This window comes from Poromitra crassiceps (genome assembly GCF_964638095.1).
Source record: "Poromitra crassiceps genome assembly, chromosome: 16".
In the NCBI taxonomy this organism is placed as follows: Eukaryota; Metazoa; Chordata; class Actinopteri; order Beryciformes; family Melamphaidae; genus Poromitra; species Poromitra crassiceps.
Genome location: NC_139645.1, coordinates 19,933,072 through 19,951,324, shown reverse-complemented (window position 1 = coordinate 19,951,324; position 18,253 = coordinate 19,933,072). Strand labels below are relative to the sequence as shown.

Here is an 18,253-nt window from a genome sequence, read left to right as displayed (position 1 = left end):
TAAAAGCCGAAAAAAAGTGTTTTGGGGGTTAGTTACACTTTAAATTCGGGACGGTTTATTTTGGGACGGTTCTGGGACGATGATGAAAAAAGTTAGTGTCGAGCCCTGGGCTGAACGCTTAATACAAACCAGCCAAAGAGTGCAGGAATTAAAGGATAAGGCCAGTGTTTTCAATGCATTGTTAATCATCAAAAGATTCTATGAAAATAACAAAAATCAACAATAATTTTGTTATGCCAATAAATCTCGTCCATGTAGCCTGTGCCCAATGAAGCCATGTGTTTAATTGGAGCAAATGACTTCCGCTTCGATGGCTAAAAATGGTACATGGAAAGTAACCAGAGTAAAGCATTGTTGATTTTGTTATTTTCATAGGATTTGTTGATGGTAAGCAGTGTATTAAAAACACCTTGGGCCCTATCTTCGTACAGGCGCTATCCCCTAATAGCGCTTGCACACCTGTTTGCGCGTGCGTGCCTTAAAGCAGGGAAGATTGCAGTCCGCTGTCCAGGTGTTATGCCGAGTGTTGCACCCCCGCCCAGCATAAAAAAAAGCATCCCCACCTCACAGGAGCATAATTGTAATGATTTATACAGAAATTTAACTGTTTAAAGTGATATAATTGTCTGTTAGACGTGACCTCCCTGATTTCTAAGTTAAAACAGCCCCAAAATATGTTGGGGATGCAATTTTCGCCGGGGATGCGAAACAATCACGGCACGTGTCGCAGGCGCAAATTAGAGCCGTGCCAAAATAATCTGCGCCCCAAAATTGACGGGTGCCGCCAGGCAATGCTGGGCATTACGTCAATCAAAACCAATCAGATTGCCGTCTCGCAATGGCTGTTTGCGCGAGGCATGCAATATGCTGTAATTCTCTCCATGCGTCATAGAGTGTACTCACTCGTGCGAGGACAGAGAGAGATGGAGAGAGCTTATTGACAGATCGTCTGTGGTGCCAATGACCCTCCGGGTTATGAAGGTAAATAGCCTATGTCCATTGTCCAACAAGTTTTCTCAATTAATTTCCCTCTTTTTGATGTGATAAAAGTTTCTCAGTGAGTTATAGTTGATTGCCTCACTGAATTATCTGCTAATACCCAATTTTAGCAGCATAATTTGATAAGGCTGTGCGTAATGACATATCCAAAAGGAATTTTACTTTGCACTGCGCTGTGCTTCACGGAGATTAGTGTGCTCCCACCGCAGCGAGGTATTTAGCGCGTAAGAGATCCTTTTCAAAGCTCTTAGCGCAAAGTAATTGCGCGCTGCTGACGATAGGGATAATGCCATCTATCCCCACATTTTAGCGCTGAAACGCCTGCTTTGGCATGTGGCACGCCTATGCCAGTACAATTATAACAGGCATGCGCTTGTGCCCCCCCAATTTGCATTGCACACGGCGTTAAACGAGCGCAAATGCTAAATTAGCGCTTTTGGGAAGATAGGGCCCCACGTCCTTTAAGAGGCTGTGGTTAAAACACTTTGGAAACCTACATTTTATCACAACAGACAGCAATATTTTCCTGTGGACAGTGTTATTGTTGTGTTCATCTACCTGAGTGTCATGTTAATCCTGTGTTGTTTTAGCAGAATTTAAAATGAACTGCCTGTGAAGCTTAGGCTAAAATCTGTATATAACAACAAAAAAACAACATTTTACAAAATTGCGTCCTGTACATTATGTTGTGCTTTGCTTTGTGATATTACATGTTCATCACTTTTTTTATGAAGTAGTAGTATTATGATGCTGTGTATGTTTTGATGCGGGCTTAGTCTCAACTCTGCTTTCATACAACTAATCTTACATTAAATCTGTGATCACAGACTTTCTGGCTGTGAACTCTCAGAGACTCACTATGAAGTCCTGGCCTCAGCTCTGAAGTCCAACCCCTCCCATCTGAGAGACCTCGACCTGAGTAAGAACCAGCTGCAAGATTCAGTTGTGAAGCTTCTGTCTGCTGGACTGGAGAGTCCACACTGTAGACTGGAGACTCTCAGGTAAGATTTTGATTTACAGTTTTTCTAATTTGATTTGACACATTTCTCCAAACTAAGGTCTGTACTCTCAAAACAGTGTATCTCAGGTCAGTATTCCTGACTCTGTAAAGGTTGACCTGCAACTTTTACATCAGGTTTTCAGACTTTTATTCTGATCAAACGTCATATAGGATGAATCACTGTGACATCACAACAACAACAAAGTACTTCCTGGTGCCACTGCAGCAGAAACTAGTATGAAATAAAGCTGAAACGCTGTGGCAAACAACCATTAATATCTCAAAAACTATAAATTTTTTCCCTCAAAAGGTTGTGCCTTCTGCCAGGTCGCCATTGTAAATAAGAATTTGTTCCTAATGACTTACCTGGTTAAATAAAGGTTAAATAAAAAATTAAATAAAAATCACATCACATACTACTGTATAGTTTGGTGAGTGAGAGCAGAAGTAGTTTAAGGGTCTGATGTGTATGTAGTGTGAGTGTTATGTACGTAGTTGTGTATGTTGTGTAAAGTGTCACAGTTTTAAAATGTGTGAATTCCGTAAAAAGTACACTCAAGGCAGACTGCGTAGGGTCCCATTATAAAGGTTGAAAAAAGTATCAACTTAAACTGTGATTTCTAAAACAGTACAAAAGATAAATTAAATCTGAATTAAGGTGATAGAGTCCTGAATGTGGTGACTTGTTTAAAGTTTGAATAGAGTGTCTAGCTTAAAGTATGAAGGAGCAGTTAGAGTTCAAAGAGGGTGTGGTTTCACCATGAACTGCTGTTTAAAATGAATGGCAGTTGCACCCGGAAATATAGCCAATCTGTTTGTTTACAAACATGCTGATTCATCTATAAACAGCAATTAACCTCAAACCTCATGCTTTGATATCTTATTTAGATTGCTGCACCTCTCTCTATTCCTGTCTCAAACCTCATGCTTTGATATCTTATTTAGATTGCTGCACCTCTCTCTATTCCTGTCTCAAACCTCATGCTTTGATATCTTATTTAGAGTGCTGCACCTCTCTCTATTCCTGTCTCAAACCTCATGCTTTGATATCTTATTTAGATTGCTGCACCCCTCTCTATTCCTGTCTCAAACCTCATGCTTTGATATCTTATTTAGATTGCTGCACCTCTCTCTATTCCTGTCTCAAACCTCATGCTTTGATATCTTATTTAGATTGATGCACCTCTCTATATTCCTGTCTCAAACCTCATGCTTTGATATCTTATTTAGATTGATGCACCTCTCTCTATTCCTGTCTCAAACCTCATGCTTTGATATCTTATTTAGATTGATGCACCTCTCTATATTCCTGTCTCAAACCTCATGCTTTGATATCTTATTTAGATTGATGCACCTCTCTCTATTCCTGTCTCAAACCTCATGCTTCAACATCTTATATAGATTGCTGCACCTCTCTCTATTCCTGTCTCAAACCTCATGCTTTGATATCTTATTTAGATTGCTGCACCTCTCTCTATTCCTGTCTCAAACCTCATGTTTTGATATCTTATTTAGATTGCTGCACCTCTCTCTATTCCTGTCTCAAACCTCATGCTTTGATATCTTATTTAGATTGCTGCACCTCTCTCTATTCCTGTCTCAAACCTCATGCTTTGATATCTTATTTAGATTGCTGCACCTCTCTCTATTCCTGTCTCAAACCTCATGCTTTGATATCTTATTTAGAGTGCTGCACCTCTCTCTATTCCTGTCTCAAACCTCATGCTTTGATATCTTATTTAGATTACTGCACCTCTCTCTATTCCTGTCTCAAACCTCATGCTTTGATATCTTATTTAGATTGCTGCACCTCTCTATATTTGCATTCATTAATAATCTGTTTACATGAGTTGTGTGACTGAAATGATCAAATAATAATATGTCCTTATCTTTTCATATCCATTAAGGCTGAGTGACTGTCAGCTGTCAGAGAGAAGCTGTGAAGCTCTGGCCTCAGTTCTCAGCTCCCAGTCCTCCAGTCTGAGAGAGTTGGACCTGAGTAACAATGACTTACATGACTCTGGAGTGAAGCTGGTCTCTGTTGGACTAGAGAGTCCATACTGTAGACTGGAAACTCTTAGGTCAGTATTACTGATACTGTTCAACAGACCACCATTTAAATGTGGATTTACATGCACATTAATATCAGTGAAAATACCTGACCTCTGTATTTTCCTGCTGATGTGAGTTTTGAAAGCAGCTGAGATACCAACATTTATCACATCTAGTTTCTATCCTGTGCTAGAATATTGCATCATCTCCTCTCTTTACTGCCTCTGTTGTTGAAAGTAAAGTAAAGGATTTATCACATTCTGTCACACATTGAGTCCAGAACTGAAATGAAAACACAAACCAGATCAGCTATAGTTCACTGTTACATCTCCAGCTGGTTCAGAATAGAGCAACTAGGATTTGAACCAGTGCTACAGGGAGTGACATCATCAGAGCCTAGATGCCATGCTGAACTCTGTGGGCCCTATCGTTGCATCGGCGCAGTTTCTAGGCCGAGCGGCAGGCGCAGATCAAAGCAGTGGGCGTGGAAAGGCGCACTTGATATCGTCGTGCTGGCGCTAGATGCAGCCCAAAGCATTACAACCACGCCTTTTAGGCGTAAAATTATGCACTGTCATGCTCATTGGATAAGTGCAATAAACGAATGGCACGCTTGCCTTTTTAGCTCCAATTCCACTGATCCCGCAAAACCAGACGAAACCCAAGCCTCTGATCCCCCCCCCCCCACCTCCCTTCATCCCGTCTGTCTCCATATATCGGCTATTATTCCATATTATGATGCTTCTCAAACCAATCTAACTGCAGTTTAAATACTGCAAGCATGTAAATACGCTACACTATAGCAATATCAAAGTGAAAATAATGTTCTATGCATCAGCTAGAAAAATATAGCCTATTAGATTGGTGAAAGTTTGTCCAGAAAGATATCATTTTCTCTCGCCTGCTGCAGGAAGGATGATGCACATAAATATAGCCTACATTATGTCAAGTCATTGCATAAATGTGTTTTTATTGTAAAACTAAATGTGAAATAGGGCCAAGTTATTGGAGGGACATCACAGTATAGCAGATGCCATTAGAAGCGCGTTCCGAAGCGCGTTCCGCTGTTTACTTCTCTAAATCATGTTAACTCGACAAGGGGTATATATAGGCCCAGGAGGACATATATGTTTCACTTAGGGTGGTGTTTTAATTTCGATGATTTATTTGGTCCAATATTGAAATGTTCTACAATTGCAGGCTGTGTTACCATTACACATTATTTTAGATCGACCTTTTATATCTATTTCGCCTCATTTGGTTGCTATTTAGTAGCGAAATTTAGTACCCAATTGCATGCTGGGGCATTCACAGGCAGTCAGAGAGAGACAGTCGTATTGTGCCTGTCAGACTGCCTGCAGCCTCAAAGCGGTACGGACGGAGTTGTTTTACCCAGGCTGGAAGCGTTGTCACACAGGCTTGTGACAGTAACTCAACGCGGAAGGATTTATTTCACAATAAACTGGTAAACGCACACCAATGCCTGCTCCTGTCAGTAGGAGAGAGGGAGAGAGTGACACAGAGAAGGGTGACAGAGGAGAGAGGGGACGGACTGGCCCATTGAATAGGCCTGCTTTTCAAAGGCGCAAGGCGCTAAATTAACGGCAGGTCGGAAGATAGGAGTACGCTGGTATTTAGCGCCGACACGCCCACTTTGGCCCATTCTGGGACTGTGCCACGCCCATTCGGCCTAAAGCCCATTTGGCAGCCTAAAGCCATATTGATATCGTCCCAAAACAGGCGCAAGGCACTTTTTTTTGCGTTTAAGGCCCGTTTTAGCGCCGAAGGCCTGTGGGAGAATAGGGCCCTGTATCTATATTTGCATTCATTAATCATCTGTTTATGTGAGTTGTGTGACTGAAATGATCAAATAATAATATTTCCTCATCTTTTCATATCCATTAAGGCTGAGTGACTGTCAGCTGTCAGAGAGAAGCTGTGAATCTCTGGCCTCAGTTCTCAGCTCCCAGTCCTCCAGTCTGAGAGAGTTGGACCTGAGTAACAATGACTTACAGGACTCTGGAGTGAAGCTGGTCTCTGTTGGACTAGAGAGTCCACAATGTAGACTGGAAACTCTCAGGTCAGTATTACTGATACTGTTCATCAGACCACTATTTAAATGTGGCTTTACATGCACATTAATATCAGTGAAAATACCTGACCTCTGTATTTTCCTGCTGATGGGAGTTTTGAAAGCAGCTGAGATACCAACATTTATCACATCTAGTTTCTATCCTGTGGTAGAATATTGCATCATCTCCTCTCTTTACTGCCTCTGTTGTTGAAACCTAAAGTAAAGGATTTATCACATTCTGTCACACATTGAGTCCAGCACTGAAATGAAAACACAAACCAGATCCTTGGGACAGTTTTTACATGATCATAACTAATTTCAGAACAGTGCACTAATGAGAATCCAACATGTAACTCTTTTTAAATAAGGAGTTTACACGAGGATCTCTTCTTCAGAAAACCTGTTCAAAAGTTTGTAAAAGCAATACTCAAGAATAAACTATATATATTAATATCTATTATAACTATTAATATCAGGCAATATAGAGTTTTATATGTAAAAATAACTATTCCTGTCAAGTTTAAAGGGTTAATTTTGGACTTGTAATAAAGTTGAATAGATCAAACAACTTTAATTTAAAGATCTTCAGCCTCACTAGATGTTGCTGTGACATCTATGTCTCTAATAGAGCCATATGAAATCCACCACCAGGCCTGGACTGGCCATCTGGCAGTTCTGGCAAATACCAGAAGGGCCGGTGTGCGTTATGGGCCGACCGGACTGCAGAAAAAAATAAAAATTATAGTAATAATGAACTTCACTGGCCCAGCGCTGCACCGGGACGGGCCAATTTTATAGAGGGGTTCTCCCCCTACTGGCAAGTGATTATGGCATGGTGTGAGAGAAGGACCTCCCCTCTGCTCTGCTCAAAGTGGCCTGTTCCGTGTCAAAGCGTCTCAACCGCGGAAGTTCAATTTCCTTGCTAGATGCATGTCAATATCTACAGGTCAAATGGACATAAAACAAACGTCTTAACGTTAGTATCACCCACCTTTATATTGATCAAGCCTTTATGTTTTTGAACCAGTGCTACAGGGAATGACATCATCAGAGCCTAGATGCCATACTGAACTCTGTATCTATAGTTGCATTCATTAATAATCTGTTTATGTGAGTTGTGTGACTAAAATGATAAAATAATCATATTTCCTCATCTTTTCATATCCATCAAGGCTGAGTAACTGTAAGCTGTCAGAGAGAAGCTGTGAAGCTCTGGCCTCAGTTCTCAGCTCCCAGTCCTCCAGTCTGAGAGAGCTGGACCTGAGTAACAATGACTTACATGACTCTGGAGTGAAGCTGGTCTCTGTTGGACTAGAGAGTCCACACTGTAGACTGGAAACTCTCAGGTCAGTATTACTGATACTGTTCAACAGACCACCATTTAAATGTGGCTTTACATGCACATTAATATCAGTGAAAAGAGCTGACCTCTGTATTTTCCTGCTGATGTGAGTTTTGAAAGCAGCTAAGATACCAACATTTATCACATCTAGTTTCTATCCTGTGCTAGAATATTGCATCATCTCCTCTCTTTACTGCCTCTGTTGTTGAAACCTAAAGTAAAGGATTTATCACATTCTGTCACACATTGAGTCCAGAACTGTAATGAAAACACAAACCAGATCCTTGGGACAGTTTTTGCATCATCATAATTTCAGAACAGTGCACTAATTATATAATGGGAATCCAACATGTAACTGTTTTTAAACAAGGAGTTTACACGAGGATCTCTTCTTCAGAAAACCTGTACAAACGTTTGTAAAACTCAAGAATAAACAATAACTATTATTAGTGCTGGCCGGTTGATATGGCTGAAAATGTTAGAATCACAACATTTTTAATATCAGGCAATATAGAGTTGTATATGTAAAAATAACTATTCCTGTCAAGTTCAAAGGGTTAATTTTGGACTTGTAATAAAGTTGAATAGATCAGACAACTTTCATTTAAAGATCTTCAGCCTCACTAGATGTTGTGACATCTATGTCTCTAATAGAGCCATATGAAATCCATCACTAGGCCTGGACTGGCCATCTGGCAGTTCTGGCAAATGCCAGAAGGGCCGGTGTACGTTATGGGCCGACCGGACTGCAGAAAAAAATAAAAATTATAGTAATAATGAACTTCACTGGCCCAGCGCTGCACCGGGCCGGGCCAATTTTATAGAGGGGTTCTCCCCCTACTGGCAAGTGATTATGGCATGGTGTGAGAGAAGGACCTCCCCTCTGCTCTGCTCAAAGTGGCCTGTTCCGTGTCAAAGCGTCTCAACCGCGGAAGTTCAATTTCCTTGCTAGATGCATGTCAATATCTACAGGTCAAATGGACATAAAACAAACATCTTAACGTTAGTATTGCGCGCCTTTATATTGATCAAGCCTTTATGTTTTTGAACCAGTGCTACAGGGAATGACATCATCAGAGCCTAGATGCTATACTGAACTCTGTATCTATATTTGCATTCATTAATAATCAGTTTATGTGAGTTGTGTGACTGAAATGATAAAATAATCATATTGTCTTGTCTTTTCATGTTCAAGGCTGAGTGACTGTAAGCTGTCAGAGAGAAGCTGTGAAGCTCTGGCCTCAGTTCTCAGCTCCCAGTCCTCCAGTCTGAGAGAGCTGGACCTGAGTAACAATGACTTACAGGACTCTGGAGTGAAGCTGGTCTCTGTTGGATTAGAGAGTCCACACTGCAGACTGGAAACTCTCAGGTCAGTATTACTGATACTGTTCAACAGACCACCATTTAAATGTGGCTTTACATGCACATTAATATCAGTGAAAATACCTGACCTCTGTATTTTCCTGCTGATGTGAGTTTTGAAAGCAGCTGAGATACCAACATTTATCACATCTAGTTTCTATCCTGTGCTAGAATATTGCATCATCTCCTCTCTTTACTGCCTCTGTTGTTGAAACCTAAAGTAAAGGATTTATCACATTCTGTCACACATTGAGTCCAGCACTGAAATGAAAACACAAACCAGATCCTTGGGACAGTTTTTACATGATCATAACTAATTTCAGAACAGTGCACTAATGAGAATCCAACATGTAACTCTTTTTAAACAAGGAGTTTACACGAGGATCTCTTCTTCAGAAAACCTGTACAAACGTTTGTAAAACTCAAGAATAAACAATAACTATTATTAGTGCTGGCCGGTTGATATGGCTGAAAATGTTAGAATCACAAAATTGTTAATATCAGGCAATATAGAGTTTTATATGTAAAAATAACTATTCCTGTCAAGTTCAAAGGGTTAATTTTGGACTTGTAATAAAGTTGAATAGATCAGACAACTTTCATTTAAAGATCTTCAGCCTTACTAGATGTTGCTGTAACATCTATGTCTCTAATAGAGCCATATGAAATCCACCATCACCAGCCCTGGACTGGCCATCTGGCAGTTCTGGCAAATGCCAGAAGGGCCGGTGTGCGTTATGGGCCGACCGGACTGCAGATTTTTTTTTTAATTATAGTAATAATGAACTTCACTGGGGCAGCGCTGCACCGGGCCGGCCCATTTTCTATAGAGGGGTTCTCCCCCTACTGGCAAGTGATTATGGCATGGTGTGAGAGAAGGACCTCCCCTCTGCTCTGCTCAAAGTGGCCTGTTCCGTGTCAAAGCGTCTCAACCGCGGAAGTTCAATTTCCTTGCTAGATGCATGTCAATATCTACAGGTCAAATGGACATAAAACAAATGTCTTAGCGTTAGTATCACACACCTTTATATTTTTCAAGCCTTTATGTTGATGGCCATCACAAAGGAGAGACTTTATTTGTCTTTGGACACAGACTGGACAGGACAGGATCGAGCACACTGATGTTAATAGGTAGGGCATGGAATTGATATTTGATATACATAATGGCTTTGTTAAGACTGCGTTGCCTAATGTGCTGTTGTGTTTTTTGGCCGCCATGTTGTGCTCATGTGTGTGGTGTGAATGTGTTTCAGTGTGTTGTGTGAATGTGTTTCAGTGTGTGTGGTGTGAATGTGTTTCAGTGTGTGGTGTGAATGTGTTTCAGTGTGTGGTGTGAATGTGTTTCAGTGTGTGGTGTGAATGTGTTTCAGTGTGTGGTGTGAATGTGTTTCAGTGTGTGGTGTGAATGTGTTTCAGTGTGTGGTGTGAATGTGTTTCAGTGTGTTGTGTGAATGTGTTTCAGTGTGTGTGGTGTGAATGTGTTTCAGTGTGTGGTGTGAATGTGTTTCAGTGTGTGGTGTGAATGTGTTTCAGTGTGTGGTGTGAATGTGTTTCAGTGTGTGGTGTGAATGTGTTTCAGTGTGTGAATGTGTTTCAGTGTGTGAGTGTGTTTCAGTGTGTGGTGTGAATGTGTTTCAGTGTGTGGTGTGAATGTGTTTCAGTGTGTTGTGTGAATGTGTTTCAGTGTGTGAATGTGTTTCAGTGTGTGGTGTGTGAATGTGTTTCAGTGTGTGGTGTGAATGTGTTTCAGTGTGTGGTGTGAATGTGTTTCAGTGTGTGGTGTGAATGTGGTGTGAATGTGTTTCAGTGTGTGGTGTGAATGTGTTTCAGTGTGTGGTGTGAATGTGGTGTGAATGTGTTTCAGTGTGTGGTGTGAATGTGTTTCAGTGTGTGAATGTGTTTCAGTGTGTGAATGTGTTTCAGTGTGTGGTGTGAATGTGTTTCAGTGTGTGGTGTGAATGTGTTTCAGTGTGTGAATGTGTTTCAGTGTGTGGTGTGAATGTGTTTCAGTGTGTGGTGTGAATGTGTTTCAGTGTGTGAATGTGTTTCAGTGTGTGGTGTGAATGTGTTTCAGTGTGTGAATGTGTTTCAGTGTGTGAATGTGTTTCAGTGTGTGGTGTGAATGTGGTGTGAATGTGTTTCAGTGTGTGGTGTGAATGTGTTTCAGTGTGTGGTGTGAATGTGTTTCAGTGTGTGGTGTGAATGTGTTTCAGTGTTTGTATAGTTAGTCTTATTTCATGATGTGTGCATCATGTACAGTACAAAGACGATGTGCTGCCTTGTGGCGCTGGGCAGTTGTGTTGAGGATGGTGTTTCTCTGAGGCATGTGAAGCTGCTATACGCTTATCAAACCTATTGGACTGTTGCTGACTGTAACATCACTGTAAAATGCAACTAGTGGTCTACACCAGGGATACTCAACTTGCTTTGCCTGGGGGCCACTTTCATGAAATGATAGAAGGCCAGGGGCCAGTTAATAAACAAACAATATACATTTTTCTGCAGCGGATTGTAGGTTTTTGGGGTGTCAGCCGGAGTTTAGTCTGACAATGTTGTGCACACCGGATAGTTAGTTAGGTTAAGTTAGTTAGGTTAAGTACATACATAAGTGCCTGGGTAGCAAGCAGACGGCGGTATTTGACAATTTAGAAGCTGAATCATAGATTATTGAAAGATATTCCATATTCCAGACTGAAATGCTATAACAGAAGTGGAGTATTGCTAATACTGCAATTCTGCAGGGATAACAACCTGAATATCTCTAGTCAAATGCTACTGCCCGCAAACAGCTACACGTATGTCAGTGATGCGTGGCACACTGTATCTTGGCTTGATCATTGCATCTCTACGGCGGATGCGCATGCCTCGCTGAGTAACATAGAAATCTGTTATGATTTAGCTACATCGGATCATATCCCGTTTTCTATGAGCCTAAATATCGAGAACATACCCAGACTTAGCGTTGAAAACAACAGAGTGTGGGCAGGTAAGCTAGACTGGTCAGGCCTTACGAGTGAGAATATCAGAAGCTATACCAACATTACTGATATTCTCCGCGAGGCTATAGAACTCCCTATGGAAGCGCTGCTATGCTGTGATATCAATTGTAAAAGTGAATTGCACTGTGATGCCTTGTGTTCTATGTATGATGCTGTAGTCGAACGTCTCTATGAATCCAGTAAGACCCTAGTAAAAGGTAAGGATAGGCGTCCCCAACAGATAAAGCCTGGATGGAATATGCATGCTGCAGAGCTCCACGCTGCAGCTAGACAGGCGTTTAAAGTATGGGCTGCTGCTGGTAGAATCAGGCATGGGCCCTTATTTGTAAACAAAAAGCGCACTAATGCTAGATTTAAGCTGCTGTGAGATTTATAAGCAGGAACGAGGCCACTATGAGGGCTGACTCCCTGGCTAATAATCTCAGCAAGCATAACTATTGTGGTTTCTGGAAGGAGATTAAAGTCATGAATAATTGTAAAGCTCCACTGCCATCGGACATCGATGGTGTATGTGGCTCAGACAACATTGCAGAATTATGGAGACAGCATTACTTTGAATTGTTTAATTGTATTAAAAATGACCTGTATGTGCCTGACAGGGTTGACTCTACTGAGAACCCTGTCGTTCTGTCCAGTGAGGTCGAGCAAGCCATCCTACAGCTGCAATGCAATAAGGCCTGCGGATCTGATTTCATTACGCCGGAGCATTTGAAACATGCCAGTCGGAGGACAATCCGTCTCCTCGCACTTTGTTTCACCGGATTTTTTAAGCATGGCGTTCTTCCTCAATCCATGATAGCTGTCCAGCTTGTGCCTGTCATTAAGGACAAGACTGGCAAAATCAATAGTAAGGACAATTACAGACCAATTGCCCTGGCCAGTATGCTGTCTAAAGTCTTGGAGTCAATCATTCTGAACAGAATAGAAATATATCTCTCCACTAACCACAATCAGTTCGGTTTCAAACGTAAACATGGAACTGACATGTGCATATTTGCTCTAAAGGAACTTTTATCCAAGTACCTGAGTTTAAACTCAACTATGTTCCTCTGCTTCATTGATTCTTCCAAGGCTTTTGATCGGATCAATCATAGCAAACTGTTCCAGAAACTGTATCAAAGAGGGGTACCCAAATACATTGTGCGCATACTAGCTTTCTGGTACGCAAACCAGCTTGTACAAATTAGATGGGGCAGCTCCGTCTCTGCTGGCTTTACAGTCAGTAACGGCGTTAGACAGGGAGGAATCCTCTCACCCTATTTATTTAACGTCTTCATGGACGACTTGTCCAACCGCTTAAACAACTGCAAAACTGGTTGTATTATAGGTGACACTGTTATCAATCACCTTATGTACGCGGACGATCTGGTAGCGTTCTCCCCATGCAGTGCTGGGCTACAAGAGATACTGTCCATATGCTCTGAATACGGTGCCTTAACACTTTCAGTGCCACGGCCCTTGGGCAAAAGGTTGCTTGCTGTGCCACATAGGCCGCAATGCATTTTAAAACAGTCATATAATTTCTTTAATAATTACTATGTAAACACTGAACACGCACAAATAACGATGAGACTCTCTTCTATCACCTGCAAAAAAAAGTTTATTGATCCCATTTTCCGTTCTTTAGTTATGAGCCGGAGAAGATAGCTTGATCGAACGAAAAACAGAGCTTTTTTTCTACGAGCTGAGATAATGAGCCTTTTGTGAAATTAAACATTTCAAGCACATCACTGACTCTGAAGCTAATTTTCTGATGTAGTCACACCTCAAAAATAATTTCCTTCAATAAAACAGTGAAGGCAAGGGAATTTTGTTTGGAAGAATAATATTTTTAGCTGAAACCAGCAGCGCTGGCGCCTGCATGCGCTGCTGGTTGCAGCTTCTTGCTGATCTTTTGCTGCTGGTGGGCATCGGATATTCTGGCTTGCGTTTGCCAACCCTGTCCTGCTGTCTGGGTCTGTGTTGTGTACTTGGCTCTGCGTGCCCACCTCCCCCCCTCCTCCTCCCCCCCCCCCCCCCCGTTGTGGGAGGAGTGTCTCTCTGCTCTGCTGTTTTCTCGTTTTCTCTGCCTGTGCTCAGCACTGAAAAAGTCAGCTAGATCCTGCTTTTTTACAGCCGCGTGTACCAGCTCCCATGCTTCGAGTTGAGAATAATAACAAATCCACGGCTGATCATGTGTTGCAGCGGACACGGAGGCTGTTGCAGCGGACATCGAGGTGCTCAATTGTGATAGCAGATTGGCTGCTGCAGGGGCACAGCTAAACGTTGCTTCAATGAAGCCGCTGCATACGGACGGATGCGATGCGATTTCCTTCCCCCCAATGACTTCTTCTGTGTGTTTCACTCCACGTTCTCTCATCTGGAGAGCGCTGTCGCCACCTAAGGGTTCTGTAAAATAGGTTAGACACATTCAATACCTCTGAATATTGTAAGAGGCGATGTAAGAGGCATAGATCGACACCCCCCCGTCAAAAAAAAAAAATCGAGTTATGACGCCATTTGGCGTCGCTGGCACTGTACGGTAAATTTCTAATGACGCCATATGGCGTCGCTGGCACTGAATGTGTTAAGTGACATCAAGTATAATGCTGAAAAAAGCAACATCATGATCGTACGCTCAAGACAGGATAGAAAGTCTGCTTTCCCCACATTTGTCTTGAGTGGTAAAACTCTTAATGTGTGCAAGGAGACTAAATACCTGGGTCACTTTATATCTGATGACCTGTCATCAGACAGGAACATATATCGACAATGCAATAAACTCTATACACAAGCAAACATGCTTAAGAGGAAATTCTACATGTGTTCTGATGATGTCAAGGCTTCTCTATTTAGAGCGTACTGCTCTCCTCTTTATACTGCTCACCTGTGGGACTGTTATAAGGCCAAGTCCATGCAGAGACTAAACGTAGCATACAATGATGCACTGCGACTGTTCCTGCGTGTGCCTAGATGGCACAGCGCCAGCACACTATTTGTTAGTCTGGGGTTACCTACCTTCAAAGCGCTTCTCAGGAACCTAATGTACAGTTTTATGTGTCGCCTGAATGATTCTGTCAATGACATCATAATGAAGCTAACAGACCCGGCCAAAAGCTCATATAGATTCAGCTCCAGTCTACGGCGCCACTGGCGCAGGAGCCTATTCTTGTATCTGCATTGATTCTTTTAAATGTAGGCCTCTTTTATGTTCTTTTTTTATGTCAGTATGTAATGTTTTTCTATGGATCCCCTGTGAACTCCTGAATAAAGATTTATAAAGATTAATATATATATATATAGGTCAGAATGACATGAACATTTGCACACTTATTCAGCGGGTATCTTGCATGTTGCGTTCAGATGCACTGTAAAAAAAAAAAGAAAAAAAAAAAAAATGCAATTCCATCGTGGGCCACACAGGGGGCGCCGGGGCGCCAGTTGAGTATCACTGGTCTACACTGTACCTAGGCTATGCTGCAAAAGGACTAGTTAGTTACAGTTGTTGGTGAAATCAGTGGTGTAGTCATTAATTGTAGTGGGTTTACTGTAAGTTTCAGCTTGGAGTGAGATTTGTTATCACACACAGCAGGGGGGTCCTGGATGGGGCCTGGAGGTCTATTATTTCATTTACATGAAGTTAACACAATGACTGTTTGGATCATAGTTTCACTGTTATTTATCTACAATACAGAGAGTCAAGGAGCTCTGGACAACAGTCATCTAGAAATATTCTCACATTTGGGTTTGAGAGACAACATCTCATCAAATGGGTCTGTTGCCCTGATGTGGACTAAATGAGGGGTCCTTGATATGAAAGAGGTTGATAATCACTGGCCTATAGGGAACCTATATCTCTCTCTCTCTCTCTCTCTCTCTCTCTCTCTCTCTCTCTCTCTCTCTCTCTCACTCTCTCTCACCATCCCTCTCTCTCTCTCTCTCTCTTTAAATAATATAGGCCTAAAACTGTCACATAACTGTAATTTTAAGTGGGTATACTCAAATCCTGGAGCTTTCCTAGTGGCACACTGTGTATACCTGCATATCACATAGAGTACACTGTGTATACCTGTGTATCACATAGAGTACACTGTGTATACCTGCGTATCACATAAAGTACACTGTGTATACCTGTGTATCACATAGAGTACACTGTGTATATCTGTGTATCACATAGAGTACACTGTGTATACCTGTGTATCACATAGAGTACACTGTGTATACCTGTGTATCACATAGAGTACACTGTGTATACCTGTGTATCACATAGAGTACACTGTGTATACCTGCATATCACATAGAGTACACTGTGTATACCTGTGTATCATATAGAGTACACTGTGTGTGTATCACATAGAGTACACTGTGTATACCTGCGTATCACATAGAGTACACTGTGTATACCTGTGTATCACATAGAGTACACTGTGTATACCTGTGTATCACATAGAGTACACTGTGTATACCTGTGTATCACATAGAGTACACTGTGTATACCTGTGTATCACATAGAGTACACTGTGTATACCTGTGTATCACATAGAGTACACTGTGTATACCTGTGTATCACATAGAGTACACTGTGTATACCTGTGTATCACATAGAGTACACTGTGTATACCTGTGTATCACATAGAGTACACTGTGTATACCTGTGTATCACATAGAGTACACTGTGTATACCTGCGTATCACATAGAGTACACTGTGTATACCTGTGTATCACATAGAGTACACTGTGTATACCTGCGTATCACATAGAGTACTGTGTGTATACCTGCGTATCACATAGAGTACACTGTGTATACCTGTGTATCACATAGAGTACACTGTGTATACCTGCGTATCACATAGAGTACACTGTGTGTACCTGCGTATCACATAGAGTACACTGTGTATACCTGCGTATCACATAGAGTACACTGTGTATACCTGCGTATCACATAGAGTACACTGTGTATACCTGCGTATCACATAGAGTACACTGTGTATACCTGCGTATCACATAGAGTACACTGTGTATACCTGCGTATCACATAGAGTACACTGTGTATACCTGCGTATCACATAGAGTACACTGTGTATACCTGCGTATCACATAGAGTACACTGTGTATACCTGCGTATCACACAGAGTACACTGTGTATACGTGCGTATCACATAGAGTACACTGTGTATACCTGCGTATCACATAGAGTACACTGTGTATACCTGCGTATCACATAGAGTACACTGTGTATACCTGTGTATCACATAGAGTACACTGTGTATACCTGCGTATCACATAGAGTACACTGTGTATACCTGTGTATCACATAGAGTACACTGTGTATACCTGTGTATCACATAGAGTACACTGTGTATACCTGTGTATCAAATAGAGTACACTGTGTATACCTGTGTATCACATAGAGTACACTGTGTATACCTGTGTATCACATAGAGTACACTGTGTATACCTGTGTATCACATAGAGTACACTGTGTATACCTGTGTATCAAATAGAGTACACTGTGTATACCTGTGTATCACATAGAGTACACTGTGTATACCTGCGTATCACATAGAGTACACTGTGTAAACCTGCGTATCACATAGAGTACACTGTGTATACCTGTGTATCAAATAGAGTACACTGTGTATACCTGTGTATCACATAGAGTACTCTGTGTATACCTGTGTATCACATAGAGTACACTGTGTATACCTGTGTATCACATAGAGTACACTGTGTATACCTGTGTATCACATAGAGTACACTGTGTAAACCTGTGTATCATATAGAGTACACTGTGTATACCTGTGTATCACATAGAGTACACTGTGTATACCTGTGTATCACATAGAGTACACTGTGTATACCTGTGTATCATATAGAGTACACTGTGTATACCTGCGTATCATATAGAGTACACTGTGTATACCTGCGTATCATATAGAGTACACTGTGTATACCTGCGTATCACATAGAGTACACTGTGTATACCTGTGTATCATATAGAGTACACTGTGTATACCTGTGTATCATATAGAGTACACTGTGTATACCTGTGTATCATATAGAGTACACTGTGTACACATGTGTATCACATAGAGTACACTGTGTATACCTGTGTATCATATAGAGTACACTGTGTATACCTGTGTATCATATAGAGTACGCTGTGTATACCTGTGTATCATATAGAGTACACTGTGTATACCTGCGTATCCCATAGAGTACACTGTGTATACCTGCGTATCACATAGAGTACACTGTGTATACCTGTGTATCACATAGAGTACACTGTGTATACCTGTGTATCACATACAGTACACTGTGTATACCTGTGTATCACATAGAGTACACTGTGTATACCTGTGTATCACATACAGTACACTGTGTATACCTGTGTATCACATAGAGTACACTGTGTATACCTGTGTATCACATAGAGTACACTGTGT

General features: G+C 41.5%; 1 protein-coding gene across 2 annotated transcripts in view; it reads left to right on the top strand.

Annotated features, from left to right (window-relative positions):
• LOC310791305 (uncharacterized protein) overlaps positions 1 to 18,253 on the top strand; it is a 69,386-nt gene that overhangs the window by 46,390 nt on the left and 4,743 nt on the right. For both annotated transcript variants that reach the window (XM_083652992.1, XM_083652993.1), the window contains exons 12-16: positions 1,827 to 2,000; positions 3,907 to 4,080; positions 5,958 to 6,131; positions 7,298 to 7,471; positions 8,663 to 8,836. In XM_083652992.1, coding sequence (XP_083509118.1) covers positions 1,827 to 2,000; positions 3,907 to 4,080; positions 5,958 to 6,131; positions 7,298 to 7,471; positions 8,663 to 8,836 — 870 coding nt within the window. The remainder of the gene's footprint in view (positions 1 to 1,826; positions 2,001 to 3,906; positions 4,081 to 5,957; positions 6,132 to 7,297; positions 7,472 to 8,662; positions 8,837 to 18,253) is intronic.